Source organism: Cervus canadensis, chromosome 9, assembly GCF_019320065.1.
Source record: "Cervus canadensis isolate Bull #8, Minnesota chromosome 9, ASM1932006v1, whole genome shotgun sequence".
NCBI classification, from domain to species: Eukaryota; Metazoa; Chordata; class Mammalia; order Artiodactyla; family Cervidae; genus Cervus; species Cervus canadensis.
Genome location: NC_057394.1, coordinates 18723274 through 18748008, shown reverse-complemented (window position 1 = coordinate 18748008; position 24735 = coordinate 18723274). Strand labels below are relative to the sequence as shown.

The 24735-nt window shown below is 39.6% G+C and overlaps 1 protein-coding gene across 3 annotated transcripts in view; it reads right to left on the bottom strand.

Moving 5' to 3' along the window:
• ABCC4 (ATP binding cassette subfamily C member 4) overlaps positions 1-24735 on the bottom strand; it is a 210803-nt gene that overhangs the window by 93524 nt on the left and 92544 nt on the right. For all 3 annotated transcript variants that reach the window (XM_043477571.1, XM_043477572.1, XM_043477570.1), the window contains 7 exons: positions 24633-24719; positions 19633-19729; positions 18161-18370; positions 16848-16988; positions 15923-15960; positions 15457-15551; positions 13576-13722 (listed from right to left, as the gene is read on the bottom strand). In XM_043477571.1, the coding sequence (XP_043333506.1) occupies positions 13576-13722; positions 15457-15551; positions 15923-15960; positions 16848-16988; positions 18161-18370; positions 19633-19729; positions 24633-24719 (815 nt within the window). The remainder of the gene's footprint in view (positions 1-13575; positions 13723-15456; positions 15552-15922; positions 15961-16847; positions 16989-18160; positions 18371-19632; positions 19730-24632; positions 24720-24735) is intronic.

Genomic DNA, 24735 nt, shown 5'->3' with positions numbered 1-24735 from the left:
AGAAGGTAAAGAAAACCATGGCTCTAGAAGCAGAAGCAGAAGATTTCTTGTATTTGGTTGCTATTAAAAATGAAACAATGGAAGTACAGGGTTTTAACAAATTTAAATTGTCAAATAAATTTACAACATTGCCCTGAATTCACAAGACAAAGAGTGATGGTTCAAATTTATCATACTCCTGATAGGGAAAAAGATTATACCTGCCAAGAGATGAAAACTCTGTCATGCAACAGATCTCTGAAACATTAGACAGTGGTATCACAAAGACTCTGAACTTCTTACAACCTATTTTGGTTTTCTTTTTCATCGAATTATTTCTCAGCAAATTCTGCGGGATGAAAGAACAGTTGAATTTCAGAGCTGCAAAGCCTCTCAGACGTGATTGAGGCTGAATGCCAAGATTCAGGAAAGGTAGGTGCTCTGTGCCTAACATAGCTACCTGGTATTCAGGTGTTAATCAACAGGTGCACAGTCTTCACTAAGGTCTCTCCACTCAAAACTATGCTATTTCTTCAACTACTTCAATGCCACTACACCCAGTCATTAATTTGTGGCATTTACGTGGTTAGTTTATTAACAATAATTAGGAACTGAAAGTGAAAGTTGCTCAGTTGTGTCCGACTCTTTGTGACACCATTGTGTCCGACTCTTTGTGATACAGTCCGTGGAATTCTCTAGGCCAGAATACTAGAGTGGGTAGCCTTTCCCTTCTCCAGAGGATCTTCCCAACATTGCAGGCTGATTCTTTATCAGCTGAGCCACAAGGGAAGCCCATTTACAAGAAAGTTGTGCTTGTTCTACTGCATTTGTTTACCTTTATCTGCATTAAAATTGTAATCTACATTTTTAAAGATCTCATTTGCATCCCAAGCTACTTTCATCATTATTTTGCGCAAGAAGAAGTTGTGAAGTATCAGAATGTCCATCTGATAGAAATGCAGAAGACTGCCTGGAATTAACTGGAGTGAACAAACCACGAAATGTCTCTAAAAACATCCCATGAATAAAATTTGAAGGCCTGACAATCTAAAACTGCCTTAGGTCAATTTTAACTTTCACATGTGAAATTTGTCATTTTTCATGCTTTTTGAAAAAGGTGAATACATTTTGACCAGTTATTGCATTTTCTTAAAAAAAAAGTTCCTGCTACTCCTAAGAAGTATAGCTATTCCTTGGAAGAACTACAATGTTCCATTTAAATAGAACTTATTTTATAAAATTTCAAACTGTATTTCTAATTATACAACAGACTTCTGTAATAAACTTCAGCCATATCATTTTCAAACAAACACAAAAATCCAGATGTTTGGCATTTATATGTAAAACTCAGCTCCCGCTGTGAAACCAAATTAAAATGAACTCAGGAATGAAACTTAGACCCTATGAAAACAAAAACAAAACAAGCAAACAAACAAAAAAAACATGCTATTGATTCTATTTTGCAGGTTGTTAGTTTGATCATTTATATATTCTTCCTTGCATCTGGGAAGATATACACATCCTTTCCCACCATTTTACCACAATTAACATATTCCCTTGGGGGATATTCCTAGGGGGAAGAAAAAGACAAAAAGAAAAATCACAAACTTGCATGACTTAGTCCTATGGTTCATTCCTGAGATGAATACGCTACATATACTAAGTCTCTTAATTCTCACACATATAAAAAAAAAAACACACACTTTGTGATTATTATTATACAATCACCCCCAGTGTATAATAAATAAGATTAAATCACTGGACAAAGGTCTGTCTGTGGTCAGGCTGGATTCCCATTCATTCAGATGGGTTGGTTCCAAAGTCTGTTCTCTTTACCACTGGACACCTTGGGTCCCAAATTACAGTGGTCAAAACCACTATTAGAAAATAAAAGAAAATGACTCAGTGTGGTGTTGGTAATGTTCAAGATCACTTTCTTCATTGGATTAATTTTCAAATCTTAAATTTCACATCACTTTAATAGAATCTAATAATATGGATCTTATGCTGGTGTTAACAATCTAACTCAAAGAAGTTCTCTCTCTCTCTCTCTCACACACACACACACACATACACACACATTCAATGCTGCTTAAGACAATTATGGTCCACTCCAGAGGAACTTGATTGTGCCAGTGAAATGACTGGCACAGCTCTCTAAAAGCTCTGTTCCAACATCTCCACCTACATTCCAACTCCCTGTCCATTAATAGCTTTAAATTTTCTACTGATGACACAGTTCTCTCATCTGACATCAAATAAAAAACGGACATAAGAATTAGTGGGGAGACAAAAGAGGACCTATATTTTTTTTAAGAAAGAATACTCAATGTTTATCTAAAACTTATAAGGTACTCACCATGTCACCCAAAATTTCAAACCCTAACCTTAGGTTAGGTAGCAACTTGGTTATAACAAGAAGCAAAAGATACACCTGAAGGCTAGTATACGAGATAAACTAGTAAAGGAGATTTGAATGGTTAGAAAATCAGATATCAAGGGGTATTAAACCACCATCATTCAAATTTTAGAATTCCTAATGTATGAGTGAAATCTACTCACCTAAAGACTTGACAATTTATTTAAGAAAAAAAAAAACAGCTTATCTGATAAACCACTGACTGTCTGGATTACATAGGTGCTGCATTTTATTACCACAGCTATTTGTGTCAACAACTATTTATTTAATCTTGAAGTCAAGGAAGAACAATTTTCTCCCAATACTGATTACTCATCATTTTGAATTATGTGTTTGTTTTCCTTCTATTTACAGGATTATGTCAAGACTAACATTTAAAGTTGGCACCAATAAGAAATACTTCTGTCTACAGTATAACCCATTGGTGAAACTCATTAAGCCATATTTGACAACTTTTTCATTTTTATGCTAAGTAAAAAGGAAAATAGAGTGAAGATTTATATTAGCATGAGATATAATTTTAAGATGTTATTGCCACTTTATTCTCCAAAAAGGAAGAATAATAGATTTATAGTTCCACCATAGGAAATAAATTTTATGAGCCCAGATCAGTCTGACAAACTAAAAAGTGAAAAAAATTCTAAAAATAATGACTACATAGAGGAAAGCAACCATTTCTTCTTATTCTGTTTTTAAATATTTGAAGCTAATGAAAAAAAAATTAATCCATGATCTTGACTACATCTCCACACAGCACTGCTGACCTACATAGATGGAATTATTCATGTACAAAAATATATTTAAGGACAAATCCACACGCACTGTTCAAATATCTTTGTGTAGAACCAAAAGACATGGATGCTCTGTTTTTCCTACCATACGCTTGAAAATCTCTATACATTTTCATTTTATGCCTCACACAGAGTAAAGAATAAGATCAGGGGCTGAGTCAAAAGAATACTTCAATGAAATATCCACTTGAAGTTCAGAGAGGAATCCTTAACTAATTACTGACTTAAACATCCCCAAACCAGCAGACACTTTGGTTTTCACTGATGTGTTATCAACACGCCACTCTGTAGCCCTGTTCTCTCCCAACAGTAGACCTGGAGGCAGGACTTTCCCATCAGCAGAAGCATGACTATATTTGGAGTAACATCAGGGAAAAAGACTCTTAAACACATAACAAGTCCAGGTGTTCAAGAGGTTGAAACATTTCCCTATGTGATACAATCTATTAAAATGCACTTGCAAAAATGAAAGGAAAATATTTCCAGAACAGAGAACTTAATTTCATGATGGCTTTCTATTTAACCACAGTATTTTAATAAACTTCCACTCAATGTGTACTTTGAAGCTTTGTCAGAGAGACTATCTAAATGAGAGGGAAATTTTTAACAGAATCCTGTCTACTGAGAATGAAAAGAACACTCAAAAGATCATAGTTGATTTCATGATAACATTACTTATATCATTGCTTATGTTCCACCTACTGTCAAAGCATTTGTAACACACTTGTAAAAAGCCCAAAGAGAGGTGTGCATACATATTTTGTAAAGGACAACACTCGAAGTGCCGGCTTCCCTCTTTTTTCCCTAACACACTTTCAGAGATGTGCGTACCATACACACAAGCAGTCCCTGAAGAATCATTTCCATATTGTCAAAGAGTCTCGTTAGAAGCCAGGTTGAATCTGCTGTGAGTTAGTAAGTTAGTCACCTTAAAATAAAGAATCACTTACTTTTATTTCCAAATTCCCTCACATTCCAAATGGTGCGATTTCATTTTGAAAACAATGCTTACTTAAAGTTCCAGGAAAACAGTTTTTGGAAGTTTTATGAAATCAAGGGCAACCACTTATATGATTATCATAACATATAGAGCTGTGCATGGAAGCATCAATGTTTTGTTTATACATGGATGGAGCTCCAATCTACAGTTGTATTAAATTCTGAATCTGAATCTTTTCTATATGGAACAGTAGAATATTGGTACTAGATCTAAAAAAAAAAAAAAACAACAACAATTCACTGTCAACAATTATTTAAATGAGAAAAAGGCCTAGAAGACAGGACTTTTTCTCCCAATGTTTGGGACCACAACTGATAACCAGTAAATGAGCAATAAATGCTTGATGAGTGAAAAAGCCCCAGTGAAAAGTTAAGTGATTGGCCCAGCTCTTTCAAAGCTGTTTCCAGCAGAACTGGGACATCACGACATCTCAGCTTCCTGTCTAATAACAGTTTAATAATGTCTACTGGTTTTTTTTTTTTTTAACAATGGATGAATTCCTCTTTACTTCTTAAGGGACTGTAATTTATATGGTAAAAACTACCAATCATCAAATATTGAACCCATGTAAGTGCCAAGATTTGTCTTTAAAGCACCACCAAACATATTAAGTGTTGGACAGCTTCATCTCCATGACTGACTGGCATTAGGAGAACTTGGAAACTTGCATAGTCTAGTTTCATAAACTGCACTTTTCAAAGAAACAAGGTTTATTCTTTATGCCACCAAATAACAGAAACAAACTCCACCATATAAAAATATATTACAAACTCAACTTTTGAAAATAAACTATAAGAATTCAATTTCATATAAACAACAAGTATGAAGGAAAAAATTGCTCTAATTCACTTGTAAGTCTGTAAAGTTCCACTGTTGTCAAGATCACAGTATGGAGACATTCAAATACATTCCTGACCCCCCTTTCTTCTATCCACACAACAAATACTTACTAAGCAGCTAAAGTTGCCCAATCCTGGAAGTGGAGGCTTTCACGGAAACACCATATACTCTAGGAGGGCACAGACCACAAGGCTAAGATAAGAGACAGTCAATACATTATTACCCAAATAATACTTTACTTGTAATTATGATAAGCACTACAAAAATGAGTTTGAAAACACAACTGTAAATAAGCTGGCTCAATATTACTAATATTTGGATTTTTTCCCATTTTCTTGATGGCAAATAATAATAATGTTTATACTAAAGCCGAGGGGGGGAGCAGGGAAGAAATGGTAACAGAACATGAAGTATTCAGTTAGAAAATGAGAATCAGGGATTCCCTGGTGGCTGAATGGTAAAGAATCCACCTGCCAATGCAGGAAACACAGGTTCAATCCCTGATCTGGGAAGATCCCACATGGCTTGGAGGAACTAAGAGCAAGCACCCTGGTGGGCATGGCACAACCATTGAGCTTGGGCTCTCCAGCCTGGGAGCCACAACTACTGATCCGGTAGAACCTCAGTCCATGCTCTGCCACAAGAGAAGCCCCCACAATGAGGAGCCCGTGAACCTCACCTAGAGAAAAGCCCGTGTAGCAATGAAGACCCAGCATGGCCAAAAATAAACAGATAAGTAAATACAATTTTTTTAAAAACAGAAGATGAAAATCAACCTTTGCCTCAGGGCACCACATATCAATCTGATATTAAATCTTTGAGGGGAAGGACTAGGGTCATAAAGCAGAATCACTCAGAATTTTCAATCCAACAAATTGATATGCTTCTCAATGTTTACTGATGTTGACTCTGACCTCAAAGAACGATGCCAATGTCTCTTGAAATGAGTACTAAAAAAATGAACTATGTCGTAAGACTACTTTGAGGTATTTTCTATCACAAACAGCTATGTGGTTGGGTGGGGTGGCAATGGGTAGCGCTATTTGAATTACACTTCCTACCCATGGGTTCTTGAATTCAACCAATCATTGGTCAAAAACTTGAATTTGCTAGAAGGGACTTGAAGTATACGGGAGGATGCGCATAGGTTATGTAAGGGATACTGGGCATTTTCAGACTTTGGTATCCACAGGGGTTGTGGAACCAACCACCAAAGATGTCAAGGGATAACTGTACTAAAAATTCACACATCCCATAAGATAAGGTCAAATAACCAAGAACACTTTTGCCAGAAACTGGAATAAATCAGTGAAGTCCTGGGGCCATACACTGCCTGGCTCTGATTTAGCTGCAGGCTGAGACAATACAGATATTAAAATGAAGTACGTATGTATACATACAATCTATGTTTACTATAATATTAGGAAATATTAGTGCAATCAAATAAAATGTCATCCTTATGATTCCCTGAGGTGGTGCAGTGGTTAAAAAAACCAGCCTGCAGTGCAGGAGATGAGGGTTCAATCCCTAGGTCAGGAAGATCCCCTAGAGGAGGAAATGGCTCCACACTCCAGTCTTCCTGCCTGGAGAATTCCAGGGACAGAGGGCTACGGTCCATGGGGTTGCAAAGAGTCAGACAGCACTTAGTGAATAAACAACAGCAACAATTAGGACTAGCACTCTGAACACAGTTCAAGCTTCTCAAATCTTACTTTTTTTAACATCTTACTGAAGAACTACAGTGGTTTCTCTGTTACTAAGTTATCAATATTTCCATGTATGATTATTAGACAAAAAAAATGAATGAGTAACCAGCACACTAACAGATTAAAAATGTACACTAAAATGGTGCAATATTTACCAGGAGTAGAAAAGCACTATAACAATCACCTTTATAAAGATTACTGACAAAATAACAATAGCAATCAAATATATGTAACTATGTAACTATTTAAACTCCTAACAAAGGCTTTTATGATACTATTAGCAGTAACACAGCAACTCCCATAAAATATGACTTAATATCACCCTGATAAGAGTTTAAGTACATATAGCCATTGTTATGTGAAAAACATATTTTTAATATGTCACAAGCCAACAGGATTTAATTACCACACCTACTTCAGACTATTAGCTATTTCATTCAAACCTGAAAAAATAATATTTATGTGGCCATTGAGATTCACTATGATTGATGCGATCTTTTGTGTTATTCCCTTTATAGTCACTCACATTTGTTAAAAAATAACAAGGAAAAATGAAAGGGGAAATGTGTGTTTTTGTTTTGCAACAAAGCTTTTCGGATGATGACTAACCTCTTCCTTTGAAGACAAAAAAAAGCCTCTGTAACTAATGTACATAGAAATATGTTCTTTACAACGTGCATTAAGCAAAGAAAGGAAAGAAAAAGAGGGGGAGAGGGGGGCGGAAGGACTGAAGCCAGAATTCAAAGCAACCTAGGCAAGATTGAGTCCATGAAAGCTGTCAGGAAAAGTTGTTATTCTTATTCTCAATTTCTTACAGCTCATCTGCTCTCCGGGAAGAAAACTCGTAGTTTCTTTAAACCATATCCACAACAGATCTCACTGGAAAGGAAACATAGCGAGTGACTTGGCGTGAAGGGGTGTATTACCAGTTTTCCAGCATCCCTGCTGAATGTTTATGTCGTGATGAACGATGACACTGGTGAAATACTTTAACAGGAAGCTCTGCCTGTAAATCGGCTGAATGACGTTGTGTCAAAACAACACCTACCATAAATCAGAGGTTTTCGGACCAGTATTTCTTGTTCTAACACGCTACCTGCTCAGCAGAATCACTTGTGCGAACAGGCATAGATTAATGTGCGCTAAGCAGAGCCATCTCACCGCCTAACTTATAGAGCTGTAATTTAACAGGCCTATTATCGTCAAGGTAATTTTGACAGTGCTGAAATATTATCCTCGTTAAGAATATGCATTTAGCACAAACCTCAGTGGTCATTTGCACTGAATAAACAGACATGGATCCCTACAATTATTCTTCTTTTCTACCAATGACTCTCTATCCTAGCGAGGCAGCAGTCTGTTGACAACTGAGTTTATAAATACTATAGGAAGATGGTTATTCTCAATATTACAAAAAACTCAGCACATTGCTTTCAATTTACTTTCCACTACTTCATGAGTTCATCAGCAACTTGAAGTGGAGGCTAATGAGTACCTTTCCAGATTTAAAAAACAGCAATCGTTCAAACCTTGACCACCCCCCTCCTCCTTGCCCCAAACTCAGTTCCTACAGGACACGCATCCTCGGTCTCAGTATTTAACATGGGTGAAATTTACAGAGCCTCATCTCCCATGCAGTCAAGTAGGAAATATGAATACTTAGGGCAATTCCAGATTTTTTATTATAGAAGATCAAAAAATATGGCTTCTCTTAAACTGTAGTACTACCAGAAGAATAAAAATAGCAAAAGAAATTAGCCAATTTTTTACAGTGCATTAGCTCTAACTTAATTTGATCTGTTAAAAAAAAAAAGGATATACATTTGTACTTTTTAAACACTGAATACACATGTGAACTAACACACATACACACACACACAGAACACAAAAATCAGTCGTATGAAACAAACAACTAGCCACAACTGACTTTGCATTTTCCTCAGAGAAGATATACAACATCTACTGAGACCAGTTGTTCAGTGTCTTAAAGCCAAATTAGCCAATTGAAAGGAAATCAACAAATATTTATCTGGAATCCATTACACTCAAAGCTCTCAGCCAAGTGTTTTGCCGTAAATAATTAGGCAGGAACAACAGGACAACTATCTTCTCATCTTGTCTCCAAATCAAAGGGTGAAACTTTAGACGCTTGATAAAGATAAAATGTTTTCTGCGTGTATGAAAAGTGCTTGGTCATAATATCTTCCAAAGCTCCTGTTTGACTCGGGTTCTACAACTGGCCATATTCTACTCTTTAGGAACGAAAATAAAAATCCAGTAAACATGTCGGCAGTGGCCTATTTCAGTTACTAGGGTGAACCATATAAATTAAGAAATCCAAATACCATCTTTGAATTGCTAGTTATTTCAGGACAGCAAAAGAGTTTAATGTTTCAGGCATAATGAACCTCAACAATGCTTTCAAAAACTGTAACACTACAGAATACAGAGCCCTAGGCCATAAAAATAGAATTTCCAAGAAAGGTTTAGTATAAAAACAATCAGATTTTGCAGTAAGGTGCCCCTTACATTATATCTCTGAAATAATGTAGATCATGCTGCCCTCTTGTGCCAGATATAGAAAATAAAACAAATTTTGTCCGCCCAAGGGAAACAAAATCTGGGTTTTTAACAGAAATCATCTCTGAATTTCTAAATGACTTACTGAGGACTTGCGATTTGTGTTACCCGAGTATGAAGATCTGATGCAAGTGAAAGCTGGCTTCAGAGACAGAAGACAAAGGTTGGCTAGGAAGACGTGGACATGACAAATAGCACAGGAACGTGACCCACATGCCCAAAAGGTGCTATTCAAACCCAGCTGCAATCAAAACATGCAAGAAATGTCTGCTCCAGCTCCTGAAAATTTGTAGCTCTTTAGTAAACACACACAGGAAGTGGGACTTCCCTGGTGATCAGTGGTTAAGAATCCACCTTCCAATGCAGGGGGGTGTGGCTTCGATGCTTGATCAGGGAACTAAGATCCCACATGCTCCATGGTACAGCAAAAAAAAAAAAAAAAAATTTTATAAATAAGTACACATTAAAAATAAATAATACGACCTCAAAAAAAACTTAATGAGGCTTCCCTGGTTGTCCAGAGTGCGCCTTGCAATGCAGGGGACACTGGTTTGATCCCTGGTCCAGGAAGATCCCACATGCCTCAGAGCTGCCAAGCCGGGGGCCACAACTCCTGAGCCCAGGCTTAATCATCTGTGTTCCACGACAAGAGAAGCCACTGCAAAAAGAAGCCTGTGCAACACAAGGAAGAGGAGTCCCCACACGCTGTAATTAGAGAAAGCCCACAAGCAGTGACAAAGACCCAGCACAGCCAAAAATAATTAAATTAATAAAATCAATTTTTAAAAAAATTTAAGTCAACACACAATACCATTACCAATGGGCATCCCAGGTGGTACCAAAAGACTCAGGAGAAGTGGGTTCGATCCATGGGTCAGGGGGATCCCCTGGAGAAGAGCATGACAACCAACTCCAGTATTCCTGCCTGGAGAACCCCATGGACAGAGGAGCCTGGCGGGTTACACTTCATAGGGTTGCACAGAGGCGGACAGGACTGAAGCAACTTAGCACTCACACACCATTACCAAAATACATCAAAGGAAGAAAGTGAAACAGAGAGATGGGTGAGATAACGGGAGGTAAAAGGAAGAGAAAAGGGAAAAATGAAACCTACTTTTGCCATTTTAAGGCCACACACAGATTATAAAACACCAGTAGGCAATGAAGTATCACATTATTTGAACAAAGTAAAGAACGTGCATCAAAGCATAGGTTCAAAATAAACAGCAGCCACAGGAACACTGCTGGAATGTTAAACTGTAGGCAGACAAACCATGCACTTTCGAGGCTGACGCTTTCTTCCTTCATAGAATACGATAAATACAATGAAAGTGAGTGAACTTGCAACTTTGGTAGAGCAACTGGTGTTTTCAGCAACTTCCCATGGAACCCTGGTTCTTACCATAACCAGTGCCGAGTCCCCCAGTTTCTAACAAAATTCCTGAAGATCTGGGATGAAGCATCAGAACATTTAGAGTGGGCCCACCAATGAATGAATGTAAAAGGCATTGCGACCATCCAGTTCAGGGTCATTAAGAACCTACTGGCACAAGTGGGCTTGGAGACAAGTAGAAACAAGGGAACTCTGGTGAGCTGAGTGCAAATCCAGTCATACTGGGGAAAGCGCAGACCCGATGGGCCTCTGCCTGAGTTTCCAACTTCACCATCCCAGGCCCAAAGTCCTTCCTTTCATCACTTTTCTAACTCTGGGAGGGAGGCTATCAGGATCCTGAAATCACAGGAAATGTACTGACCCCCTAGGATATCCTGGAGAGAGACACAGTTCATGATCACTACACGCTACATGGGAAACAGACTCTGGAAATCAAATCACCCACAATGTTATGCTGGGAACTTTGTTGAATTAAACCCAGATATTTAAGGTAACTTAGAAGTTGAGGGCCTTCCTGGCAGTCCAGGGGTTGAAACTTCGTCTTCCAACACAGGGGTTCTGCGTTTGATCCCTGATCAGAGAGCCAAGATCCCTCATGCCAAGAAAAAAAATCAAAACATAAGCAAAAAGTTGAGCAAGTCGGTCTCTCTGCTGTAGAAGGGCATTTTTTAATATTATAACTATTAGGGTACACATAATCAATAATCTCAACTCTAAGGTATAATTCTTACACATTACTTGTTTTTCTAAAGAAAAACAAGATAAAACAAGTATAAAAAGTACAAAAAATTTTTATTCAAACAGAAATTTAAAACTCATCACTTAAAATTTTTCATTAAAAAAAGTTTTACTCTACTAACAAAAGAGTAAATAAAAAAATCTTGGCTCCTAAACCTTTTGGGCAAGGCAGGCCTGCCTTTGCAGTACTATTTGGGCTTCTATTTTCTTGAAGGAATCAGGTCCTGTTAATAGTCACAGGACAGGGAGACAAGATACACTAGGCTGCAGTAAGATGAGTGACTTTGAAGATTTACGCTTGGGCCCGAACCTTGAATAATTAATTAACCAGCATCTGGAGAAGCCTACAGGGGTTGTTGATGCTTTCAACGTTATGACTGTAATTTTCACATTAACTGAAAAGTGGAGCAACACCACAACCATAACAGCACGGACTTCTCCAATTACTTTGTCTCCACAGCTTTATAATAAGACGAGATCTGTGTGGGCCTCTGCAGCTTACCATCCTGCGCTCCACCCAGTGCCTGGATGAAACATGTGCTGGAAAAATCTACACAAGATACTGCACGGAACAGCCTCATTTAATCCGCACAACAGTGACACAGGAGGGGCAGCAGTTATGCCCATTTCACAGGAGACAAAGTGCCCACATAACATGTGGTCATTGACTCTAAGAATCATAAGGCCCTGACTTCGATCTAAAAGCTGTGAATGTACTCACCTGCTTAATTCTAACAGTATCAACATTTTGGCAAGTGTGGGAACACCACCCCCATTTTCCAGATAAAACTGTGATGCAGAGTCACCAACACATAAGTATTAATTAAAATTTGACCATTACTAACTAGCACCAGGATTGAAACCAGGCAGTTGGCTCCAGAGACCACACTTGAAACCCATGACAGACAACATCCTGCCTTGAGATCTGCCTGCTCAATAGATCTACCTTGCCTTGGCCTTGGTCACAAGGCTAGTTGATGGCCAGGCCAAGGCTTCTTCTGTCCTCTCTGCAGCCTGCCTCAACAGGTCCTGTCAATCATCACCTGCAAAAACAAAGTCACCTCGGGCCTCAGCACAAGTCTAGTCAACTAGACAGAGTGGACACATCCATTGATGAACTACCCTTTCATGAAAACATAGTTCAGGAGGCTACATTCTGAAGTAAGACAGGTCGAAGCCTCAAGGTGGAGTAAGCAAACACTGGGAAACCTCCAAGGACACTTATACTGAGAAACTTACTACTGAGCATCCACCTGCTACGTACGTACCACAAAGCTTTTTACATGTTACCAAAACTCCACTATAAGCTATGCAGTTATTTTAATTGAAGAGGATATGTACATTAAATTAATCTTGGATGTTAATTAATTATTCATTACCATTTTAGGTAAATCTCATACTCAGGGCACAAGCCAAAACTCTATGATCCTGGATATGCATGGGCAATGAAAGAAAAAACCACATAGTTTGTCTTGAGTAGAGATTCAGTGTAACAAGGTTTGAGTACAGAACTACCTAAAGCATGTAACATAACCTATGTTTTAGCAACAAGCACAAAATATGTAAATATATTTGCATTAAATGTAGAGAGTTTCATTTGCCACACAAATGAGCTCTTAAATCATTCTGCAAAGTGAGCATACATTTATATTTCCACACTCATTGGAATGAATGTTTATATGCCCTTATATTCAGATATACCCTGGTGGAAGAGAAATATCAATAAAGTTTTTCGTACAAAAGAGAGACTTTCTTCCAAGTAATTCAAATATCAAAAGGAATCAGGCATTGGCAGGGAATGGATACATGTATATGTGTGGCTGAATTCCTTCACTGTTCACCTGAAATTATCACAACACTGCTAAATGGCTATATCCCAATACAAAATGTTTTTGATGTTAAAAAAAAATAAAATTAAAAAATGTAATCAGGCATGAAGTACGATAACAAGACATATTTATGAGTTCCTTCACTATTCACCTGAAATTATCACAACATTGTTAACTGACTATATCCCAATACAAAATGTTTTTGGTGTTAAAAAGAATTAAACTTTAAAAAAAGGAATTAAGTATTAATTAAGCACGATAATAAGACACACTTTCTGAAAAATCTGGTGTCTGACCTACCTATTGGATTTCTATCGAAGAACAATACTGGAGCTCTCAAAATGGACTGGAACATTTGGTTGTGCAAAGTTTGTGAAGAACTAACAAGGACGAAGAACACCAACAGAGATCTGGCGACACCAAACAGGACAGTAGATGCAGTTAACCCTGAAACAAAGAGACATCGTTAAGCTCAAGATCTCTGCATTTGATTCAAGAATGCTAAGCCATGCCAAGCAGCTTATAAAGATATTATATCCTTACCCCATCAAGTATCTGGATTCTAGAAGAGTTTAACTCATTCATGACATACATTTTAAAAAGAAGAAAACAAAAAACACTATTTTCCTCTCATTAAATATAAACTTCATGAGGGGGAAAGAAATGAAGTGTAAAACACAATTTCATTCCAGTATTTCCTAATTCAATTATAAGTTTCAATAAAACTCAGAAGAATTTTTAAAAGTTGTTGGTCTTCTCTTCTTCACATTTCAATTCTTAACAATTATAAGGTCTCGTAATCTAAAATGGTAAAAGGCTTTGGTATCGGCATGCTAATGAATAGGAAACACTAGAAATGATTTACTATCATGTCCTTATAGACAAACCTAAGTAGCTTTGAAGAGTATAAAAATACCACATAAATTTGCAAGCAAAAAATCTAACTGAACTGTAGGAAAATACGAATTATAAATATAAATGAACATCAGCATTTAAATTACATTTTGTTAATGACAGAAATGAGTACCGCTATGCATATAAAAATTAGAATACCCTCCCAACATCTTTTGAACTCACAATGCTAAACAGATTGGGGATAACTTCTGTAATAAATATTCCATTAAGTACTTTATTCCCTTCTGAGGAGACACTTAAATTCTGAAATTTAAATTTCAGTATTTAAATTCTAAAAGCTATTCAATTCCTGGGTTCCATCAACAGGCATTTGCCTTAGCTCATCATCCTATATGAATATATAACATAAACCCCTCCTTCCTCCTTTAAGCCCCCATAGTCCACCAATTCTGGAAGGTAAATAGCTAATGGATTTAGAGTTCTTAGCAAGAGATCAACAAAATACGTAGAAAATTTCAATGAGTCGGTTCTCACAAAGTTAACTCACTCTATCTTTGCAGAAAGCCTGTATATTTCCTGTGTGAATATTTAAAATTTTAGATGAGGATTTCCTTTTAAAAGGATGCAATGCCACGTATACTCCAGGCACTGGTGTGAAAACAAAGAGCTGTGTTGATATTAGTAGGCAAGCCAGATGTTAAGTTAATCACACAGTTATGGACATAATAACACTGTGATCTCAGGAAAGAAGCAGAAGGAACCCTAATGCCCAGACACTGGATTTCTCCCTGCTTAGTTTCTGCCTTAAGTAATTACTAAAGCCAAGAGATGAGCAGTGTGGTGAAGGAGAGTTTGCATACCTGCGAGGCAGTAATGCTTTTATTTGGGACCCTGGCTGCCAGAGGATTTCAACCAAGGTCAATAAAAGCCAAGTTTCATTCAGAAAGAATTGGAACAATCTGAACCATAAGGTGGGGATCCGTTTCTAATCCCCTCACACATCCATAAAATGATATAAGATTTAGCTAAAGCAACCTATTAGCATAGACAATAGTCACATATTTCCAGTGGCTGATTTTCTCAATACGCAATGCTGGTTTAACTTCCAAAATCCAGTACAGAGCAAATTAAAGTCTTCATTCAACCTCTTTTCTTCTAGCAGATTTTTAAAATAATTATTCTAATTAATTCACAGAATAAACGCAACTGGCTCAGAAACTTAATCTGTTAAGACATTACTGAATTACTCCTGGAAGCCCTAGTTGCTCACATGGGCTCATTGTAAGCGACTCAGACTCTTGAATAGACCAGATGACTCAACTTTACCTGAGTAAATTCCTAAGTACCAGTTCAGATCGAGCTTCTCAGTTACATTTCCTTGTCCATTAACAGTGACATTCAGGGCACTCTGTTGATTGGCCCTAGGGAACAGGGAAGAAAAAAAGGTTACACGATAGATACAATTAGGTAAATGCAAAAAAAAAAAAAATCATCCTTGATTTAGGAGACATGATTTATGCTGCAAAGTGTTTCCTAGCTCACAGGGCCCCGTGTTTCTCTACCTTAAAAAGATTTCCCTTTGAATCACGACTTTCAGCTCACTGTGAGGAAGCTGCTAAGGACCATGGGAGGGTCACATGCCACCAGCAGGATCTTTACATTTTCTTCAGGGAAACTACATGAGGGTCAGAAGAGGAGGCTGAACAAGCCCCCTCTCCCCCGGCCAACTCTGTGGGAAAGTGAGGTTCGTGTAGATTTCACAGCACTGTGGGTCAGACCCGGAATCACTCACCAGTAAGAAAGCCACCAGTCCTGCAGGACGTAGGAAACCTGGAGCAGGAAACACAGTCACTCAGACAGACATCACTGAGTCCTCACACCGCTCACTAGGATGGGGGAGGGAAAGGCTCCAGAACACGGAGACGGTCCTTCCGGCTCAGGTCTGTGCCAAGCCCCACACCCCAGATGACCACAGGTCAGGGGAGGGCATGCTACATTTTAATAGCTCTAAAAGTCATTGTTTACTTCTAGATCTCTGTCACGTACACACAACACTAGCAAGCTTCACTTATTTTGCTATGCACATGTAACACTTTTCAATGTAAATCCAAGTGGACTGCAAAACACAGTATTTATATAAATGTCAGGATTTCACAAAGGATAAAAGCTTGATAGGTACTGTGATGGTCAGTTTTCTGTGTCAGTTTGGCCATACCAGTCTCCACTGGTTCAACCAAACACTAGTTCAGATGTTACTGTGAAGGTATTTTGTGGGTGTGGTTCACAGCCATCATCAAAACTTACAGGACAGCACCCCTCAACACTGCGGTGGCCTTGTCCAGTCGGACGAAGATCTTAAGAGCAAAACCTGAGGCTTCTTGAAGGAGGAAGAAATTCTGCCTCAAGACAGCAGGGTCAGCTCCTGCCCGAGGTTCCAGCCTGTAGGCCTGCCTTTCTGATTTCAGATTCACTCGGACAGATCCCACAACCTCATGAGCCAGTTATTTGAAATAAATCTCTTAATTCACATATTAAAAAATAATAATAATAATAATTCAGTAAGATAAACATAGTATAAATAGTATTAAAAATATCAACCTTAGGGCACAAATCAAAATAAAAATTGTTCCTTTGCAGCTTATTTTATGTTTGTTTAATCAAATAAACAAGAGGGTTTTTTCCCCCGGAAAAAAATAAAAATAAAAATCCTTACTTACCTGAGCTGCAAGGTTTACTAGAATGAGGAAAATGATGATAAACCAGTGAGCACCGGCTGTAAAGTAATTCTTATAAGCCTTAAAACCAACTTTTCCTTCCGAACGGGTCTCCTCAGTTAGGGTAACCTGTATATTCTCGGTCTTGAAAGGAAAGGAAAAAAGAGACAAAAATTTAAATAATGAACCCTAACTCAATAATAACCTCCACTGCAAAGCTGTGGTGAAATAGACACAACTCATATGCTGGTAGGAGGGCAAGATCCTACAGAGAGAGAAGAGTGTGGAAACACAGCCAAACCATGCGTGCATTTACCCAGCCATGCCAATTCTAGAAAATCTATCAGAAATAAGGAAATGTCACCTGCAAAATGTTAGTCATTTTCAGGTGCCTTTGCTTAAATAAACAGCATGATTAACAGCGCACATACAAAATATCTGATTAAAGCATAAATGCAGACGCCTTCTCCAAAATAATACACGAAATGATATATAACCAAAGTATCCATGTAATTTATTTGTGCCCCTCAATGACAACAGAGTGATTCCTGAGTGTGGAAGGTGAGAACTGAATTCTTGTCCAGAATCCCAGGTATGGACAGTGAGAGTCTGGATACTGAGCAAACTGCTAGATGATTTTAAAGGAGACTTGTGCATTTGTCCATTTCTGTCTGTAGAATTTAGAATATATTATACAGTCACGTGGGCCAAGGGCTTCCAGGGCTCTATGCTACCTACTGTATAGGCGAGATGACAGCATATGGTTCTACGTCTTGAAAAATAAATAAAGAAGATGGGAACAAATTCCAAAGTGTCTGCTGTGTGTCGGGTGCTTTGCACCTTTGTGACAGAGGTGTCCTGGCACAGACCATCTGATGATGAAGCAAAACAATACCATCCGTCACCTGCAATGTCAGAATATTCCAATATAAAGCAAAAACAGCTGACTTAATTAATGGAAGTCATAGCAGGCTAGGAATGAGGGATTCTTCAAGTTAACCATCTGGATGAATAAGGGAAGCCAGGGTCCACCAGAGCACATATAATTAACTATGGTAACATCAAGAGTTCCACTGTCAATACCACATACGCCATGCACATGCGTCATAGCAGTACAACCAGGACTTTTCTCCATCCTACACCGAATCAGGCTGGCTTCCTGCATGCTGTTTTAATTCTACCAATGCCATGGAACAAGGCCGTGGAAATTTGGTGTCCTCTTTCGAACAAAGAGATGTCATAAACAGAGCAGACTGAAGGTCCATGAGGCCACCAAGAGCGACAGACCCGGGCGTGCTGCAGGATGAGAAACTCACGTCTTGGCCCTCCGGAGTGGCCTCTTTCAAGGAGGGTCTGGAAGACTGTTGAGACCAAACCGAAGACTCGGAGAAGGTGCGATTCCTCAGGGTGGGAGTTCCTGGAACCGGAGATGGTTCAGTCTCCTCATTCTCCTTCTTTAAGAGGGAACCAAAATCTATCCCGGATTTTAGGAACTCAGTGTAAGTCCCCTTTTGCACCATTTTGCCCTAAAACAGCAATAAAGAATTTGGGAGTTTGTTGTTAAGGTGTCTAATAATTTATGATATCTATCTTCTTTGTGAATTGTACCTTCTATCATTAAAAATATGCATCGTTTCATTTCAAACATATAATTTAAAAAAATTTGAGAGGAATGGATTTTCATTTGATAATACTAATAATTTTCATTTGATAATACCAACTGTGCATACATGCATATTATGCATGCTAAAGCACTTTAATCGTGTCCGACTCTTTGCTACCCTATGGACTGTACAGCCCTCCAGGCGCCTCCGTCCATGGGATTCTCCATGCAAGAATACTGGAGTGGGTTTCCTCCTCCAGGGGATCTTTCCCACCTAAGAATCAAACCTGCGTCTCTTGTCTCCTGCATTGGCAGGCAGGTTCTGTACAACTAGCGCCACCTAGGAAGCTAATGGTAAATAGCAAACAAGAGAAGTGGTGAAAAAAATATTAGGAAAAATCCCAGGATGCAAAATGAAACAAAGGAGGGTTAAATGAAACAAAGGTTAAGGCAAGTCAGGTGGCCCAGCATCCTGGCTAGGACCCCTTCTCCAGGAGAAACCCAGTGAAGCCTTCGGGTACCATTTGATACTGCAGAACAAGGAAATTATTCAGGATATACTTACTGTATCTTGTCCTCACCTGGGAGACAAAGTGCATTTACCTTATTTAAGGAAAGTTGCATACAACTTTCTACTTAGATGCACACAGAAACCACTAGAGGCACAAATACAGCAATTTTACTCAACAACCAAATATTAACAATTCTGGGGGGCAGCCATCCCCTCTCTGCTGTGAGGGAGGAATCAGAACAACTGTAAGGATGGTCCCCAACTCATCAGGTGTGCACACCTGTAGACTACTGGTCGTTCTGACAGTATTGAGTTGGCCAAAAAGTTCACTTGGTGAGTGAATATATTCTTCAATAAACTTCTTGGTGACAATGAAAAAAAAATTTTTTTTTATTGTTGCTTAAAATTGATCAAACTTTTTGGCTAACTCAATACTAAAACGGAGGTTGTCTTCTCAAAACAAGTCCCATGAAGGCGGGGCCTTATTCTTCTTCTGCACAGGCTCCCACACATATCAGACACAGAAAGAGATCTGGTGAGTAAGAAGAAGGCCAAAAACTGAAGGCTAAGAAAGAGGGCTTTGCCACAAATCCAAGCAGACTGCCCTGCAGGGCAGCCTGGCCTTCAACACACTGCAGTGCTAGCAATTCCAGAGACTTCTAGAAATTACTTACATCTTTTAATATCAGAATCTGACTTGCAGCTTTTAGGTACTGCAACTGATGAGTCACCAAGATTCTGATCTTCTCGTGCAAGGCTTGACAAATACACCTACAAATGGAAAAGGGCCAGTATGCAAAAACACGTTAGTAGAAGTCAGCCAAACTCCAAGTGTACATTTTTTGAAAACATAATCAAAGACAAGACAGCAAAGATCTGTAGTTCAAATGCCAATATGAATAAAAATACAAATTAAAGAATACAAATTAGAAATACAAATTGAAAAATTAACTAGGACTTCAAATTATTCAGCAACAAGTCTGAATCAAGCGCCACTAAAAAAAAAAAATTCTAAAAACCAGTCTAGTGAATCATATATTAGCTGTTAAGTTGTTTTTCCTAAAACTGATCTTAACAATTATTTACATATTTCATGATGAAATACAATGGAGCAATACTGACATTTCAAAAGTTGACTGAATTAAAATACTAATTATTTTATTGTTATGTTGAGAATGAGAGAACAGTGATTGATGTCACATAAATATACATACATTTTCCTTAGTTTCTTAGATGTTGCTTTTTTTTATGTTGCTTTATGATTAACCACCCTAAAAAAGTCATACCTTCTCAGTAACCTTAGCCTACTCCCTTCCATAGACATTTCTTCCTAAGCAACACTAGACGGAAAGTGGGGCCTTTTTAGAAAATGCAAGTGGGGCCTTTTTAGTCTCTGCCACATTCCCAGTCCCGTTCAGGAAGAAAATCTTACTTCATTTGCACTGAAAACTCTCTCAATGTGAAAATGAAAAATTATAGAGCCCCGGTGACCACAGGGAGGGCTCCAGGCAGGTAGCCCGAGGCCCTTGCAGAGCAAATCTCAGGAACCTGGGCCAGAGCTCAGCCTGTGGGTGAGTCAGATGGAGCATCTGGAGGCAGCAGGCTGCAGCTCAGCCCCTCTCACGAACCTAAGATGTCAGACAAGCAACTAAACCTCAGTTTCTTCATCTCAAAGTAATGCCAGTGACAACCCATCCACAAGTTCTGAGAAATCAAACCACCAATCCACTCGGTAAATGTCAGCCCCCCTCCCTACTCCTCCCTAACCACGAGCAGTCATGTGCTTTGGACTCAGGACAGAAAAGTCCTAAGGGGACACTCTGGACAGAGGGTCAGGGATCAGAAGACCGGGGATGTAGACACACACACCATCACTTCATTAAAAGTTTAGAAAGATTCATTTTTACCTTCTGACAAGTCTTAGCTCAGCTTTTGTACTAAATATCTTGACCAAGTATATACCCTTTCAGTTTTCAATGCAGTTTTCTGCTAAATTTAAAAATTACCTGCTATTAATCATTGAAGGCAGATAGGCTAGTAGGTCCAAGATGGCACTAACCGAAAGTTTTAAAAGGTTTCCTTCCTGACATTTCATCACAGATGAGGTAAAACAAATAAGTACAATAAAGTGATCAGTTGTGATGGCTAGGAATGTATTCCTAGCAATAAGACTTTTATTCTGAATCTCTAGAAAAATAATCTTCCAAGTTTTTGAGAGTAAAGATTTATAAGACATACCATAAAAATTGACTCAGCGATGAATTCTTTAAAATTATTCCTATATGACAGCTGTGTTAAGAAGGGACAAATCCCTGCTAGCAGAGGAAATCAAATATGAACAAAAAGAGTTCCTATCTTCATTCATTCAATCAACAAACTTTGGTGAGGTACCAGGCACTGTGCCAAATGCCTCTTGCCACAGGTCAAGACAGCAAATAATTCTCTGCACTGCGTACAGGGGGCCACTGAATCAGTATAGGAAATGTACTATGGGGCTGTGATGTGTGCTCCGAAGGGAAAGCAAGCGGGGCTGCTGTCTTAGATGGGGAAACAAGGGAGCCCTGAGACTCTCTGGGGAAACATCCCAGAAGAAGACACAGCAGGTGCAGGGGTCCTGGAACTGAACACGCTGGGCTGAGGCGCCTTCCTGCATTCACAGCACATGGAGGGTGGGGGGGAGCTCATAAATGGTTAAGTGCACCCACTGAGGGCTGTGGGAAGACAGAGGGCATGCATGGGCGCCCCCTAGAGGAGCAGGAGGGAATGACAGGGCCCATCTTCCACCTTCTTCTGTGTTCTGGGGCACTGCTCCTTGGCTCTGGGACACAGGGACCAGTGTGAACAGACAGATAGGGTGAGAAAGGACCCCCAACAGAGCCAGCAGAGCTGGACACCGAGTGGGTGTGGGGAAGAGCGGGAAAGGCTGAGGGGGGAAGAGAGCAAAGAAGCCTGTTCTCTGAGGGCCTGGAGCTGCTTCCTGAACAGGCTGGGGTGGGGCTGAGGTTGTCTGTGAAGGGCTGGAGCAGGAGGGTGAGCTGTGTAGACAGGAGGGTGAGACAGGAGGGTGAGCACAAGACAGGACAGACCTGATGATACAGGAGGCAGGGGTCTGGCGATGTGCGGTTGAAACACATCCGGATCCACAGCAGGACACAGCTAGGACTGCATCAGCTCATCTAAGGCCCCTCACCTTCTGTAACTGATAGAACCCACTATGCTCACAGCATGAAGTTGTAAAACTCATGAACCTTAATCACCTTGGAAATAGATTCAAGACTAGAGGAAACTGTTAATGGCAAGTAGAAGTGTGATTCACTCGCTTTTAATAGAAAACACTCCCTATTACTAAGCTTTGACACGACCACCATCTCTCATAGCATATTGTTCCATCCAATTTTCTAACTCGTTGAGAACATCCTCAGTTGCTGCTGAGTGATTTCCTAAATTGCATTCGTGCTCCCTGCCCTAAGTTTCCCCAGAGAATGTGGTTCTGATTAGCAAACAACAATCCAAACAAGCTTGCTTCTATCAAGTGTACATCCAAGGTCATTAAACCCAAGAACTATAAAAAAACTGCTCTGTTTGAAGGAGAACTTTTGAGAACTTCTGTGATAAGTACAAGAGGAATAGACAGGTTGAACTGCCAATGATTCCAGGAGTGGAGAAGGGGAAATGAAGCTTATAGCACTCACAACCTGTTACCAAACCCATGACAAGGCACTTCTCTACGGGAAAATTCATAAGGTCACAATCAGGAGAGGGTGGGAAAGCTGGATGAGACCACACAGCTGGAAGCAATGCCACATGCCCTGCTCTCCTGTTGTCAACAATTTAATGCTTCTTTGCACTTTTTATCATGGTGGTGGTGATGGTTTAGTCGCTAAGTCGTGTCTGACTCTTGCGACCCCACGGACTGTAGCCTGCCAGGCTCCTCTGTCCACGGGATTCTCCAGGCAAGAATACTGGTTGCTGTTTCCTTCTCCAAGGGATCTTCCCAAGCCAGGGATCGAACCCGGGCCCTTTTTATTGTGGTAAATAAAACATATCAGTACCTAACATGAAATTTACCACTTCGCCTATGTTTAAGCACACGGCTCAGTGGCATTAAGCCCATTCATGCTGCTGGGTAACCATCACCAGCTTCCTCTCCAGAGTGCTTTCATCACCCCAACACTAAGCACAAGCTACACACAGACTTTGGTGGAACCCGCCCCATGATCCTGCTTAGTGGGTGTGGAATCCCAGCTCCTCGTATTCAGAGCTCGGAGCTCCTCACAAGTCTCTCTGTCTCACATCTGCAGACTCTGCTGAAGCCTCTCTACTTTGCAGTTGTAGCTCTGTGTAAATCAATCATTTCCCTCCAATTCAAACACGGACACCTGAGAATTTGGTGATAAGGCCTTTTGAAGACATAATTGTTACCTTTAAGGACACTAAGTCTAATCCAATCTGACTTGTATCTCCAGAAGAAAAGGAGCCTCACACAGAAGGGCAGGGCCCTTGAACAGAGGAAAGACCACGTGAGGACACAGGAAGGTGGATGCTATCGGAGGCCAAGGAGACAGGTTCCTTAGAGGCAGGAATGAGAGCTGAGCATCCAAATCTCCTTTTTCTGCCCAGTGTGGGTCCTTTCCCTCTCCTGGCTCACTGTCCTCCTTGTAAACTAAGAGGTTTTGTGCAGTAACATCTGTAAGGGCATTTAACTCAGTGCATACAGCAGGGTGTTACTAAGTGCAGCTGGAAGGTTCACTGGCTTTAACAAGGTGAACAGCAGCAAGGGAACTAACTAACCGTGGGGGAGATGCAGAGTGTGTTTCAGAAAAAGCAAGTGCATGAGGCTTTCAAAGAGGTCAGTCTAAACTCCACCAGAGGCCTCGGTTAGCATGACTTGGACACATCATACACAGAAAAACTTCAGAGTTGTTCTACTTCAGAGATTCAGTGGCCAAACAAGAGCAGCAAATTCAACAACAAACAAGAACAACAAATTCCGGAAACACAATATAAGAGTCAGGAGTTCAGCCAGATTCTAGATACCTGGTCTCACAATCAAGTTAAACATACATTGTGGATCTAAGTATCAACTCTAGCAAGAATCCATGAAGCAATGTGCAATGACTGAAGACATTCTGAGGTGCAACAAATCATTCTCAGGTTCTATACCTTATTCAGAATTTCTGAACCTACAGAATAATAAGCATCAACAACAAGGTCTTTCCACAGAAGCCCTATGTTAGTACTGAAAACATCACTTCTAATGTGTCTTTTAAAAAAAGATGAAGGAAAAGGATTGGCAGCCAAGTACTAGATTACTAGTCCCACTCTCTGATTTAAAAACCGTACATCTTATTTCTGGGGTCTGGATCCATCCACGGTATCCAGTTATCAACTGCAAGTAGGAGGAGGAAATCAGCCATCAATTCCTCACTCCCTAAGGACAGACTCCACCATCCTCCACACCCTAGAAGCACCTTCTGTATTTTCCCATCTTGACCTCATCATGATCAAAATTTCTCTATGATGGATCTTCTGTGGAATGAAGGGAAGGGAGAGAGGGACACCAGGGCAGAGCCAGCTGAGTCTCTTGAAACACAAAGGCTTTCCTGAGCTCTTTTCCCTGATCTTTAATCGGTTCGAGGAAAACAGAAGTAATAGGAAACAGGAGCAAACTCACAGTTCAAACAAGTGCCTGCTGACTTCGGCATCCACTGCGCTGAGTGGATCGTCCAGGAGGTAGATGTCTGCGTCCTGATACACGGCTCTAGAAAACAGAGAGA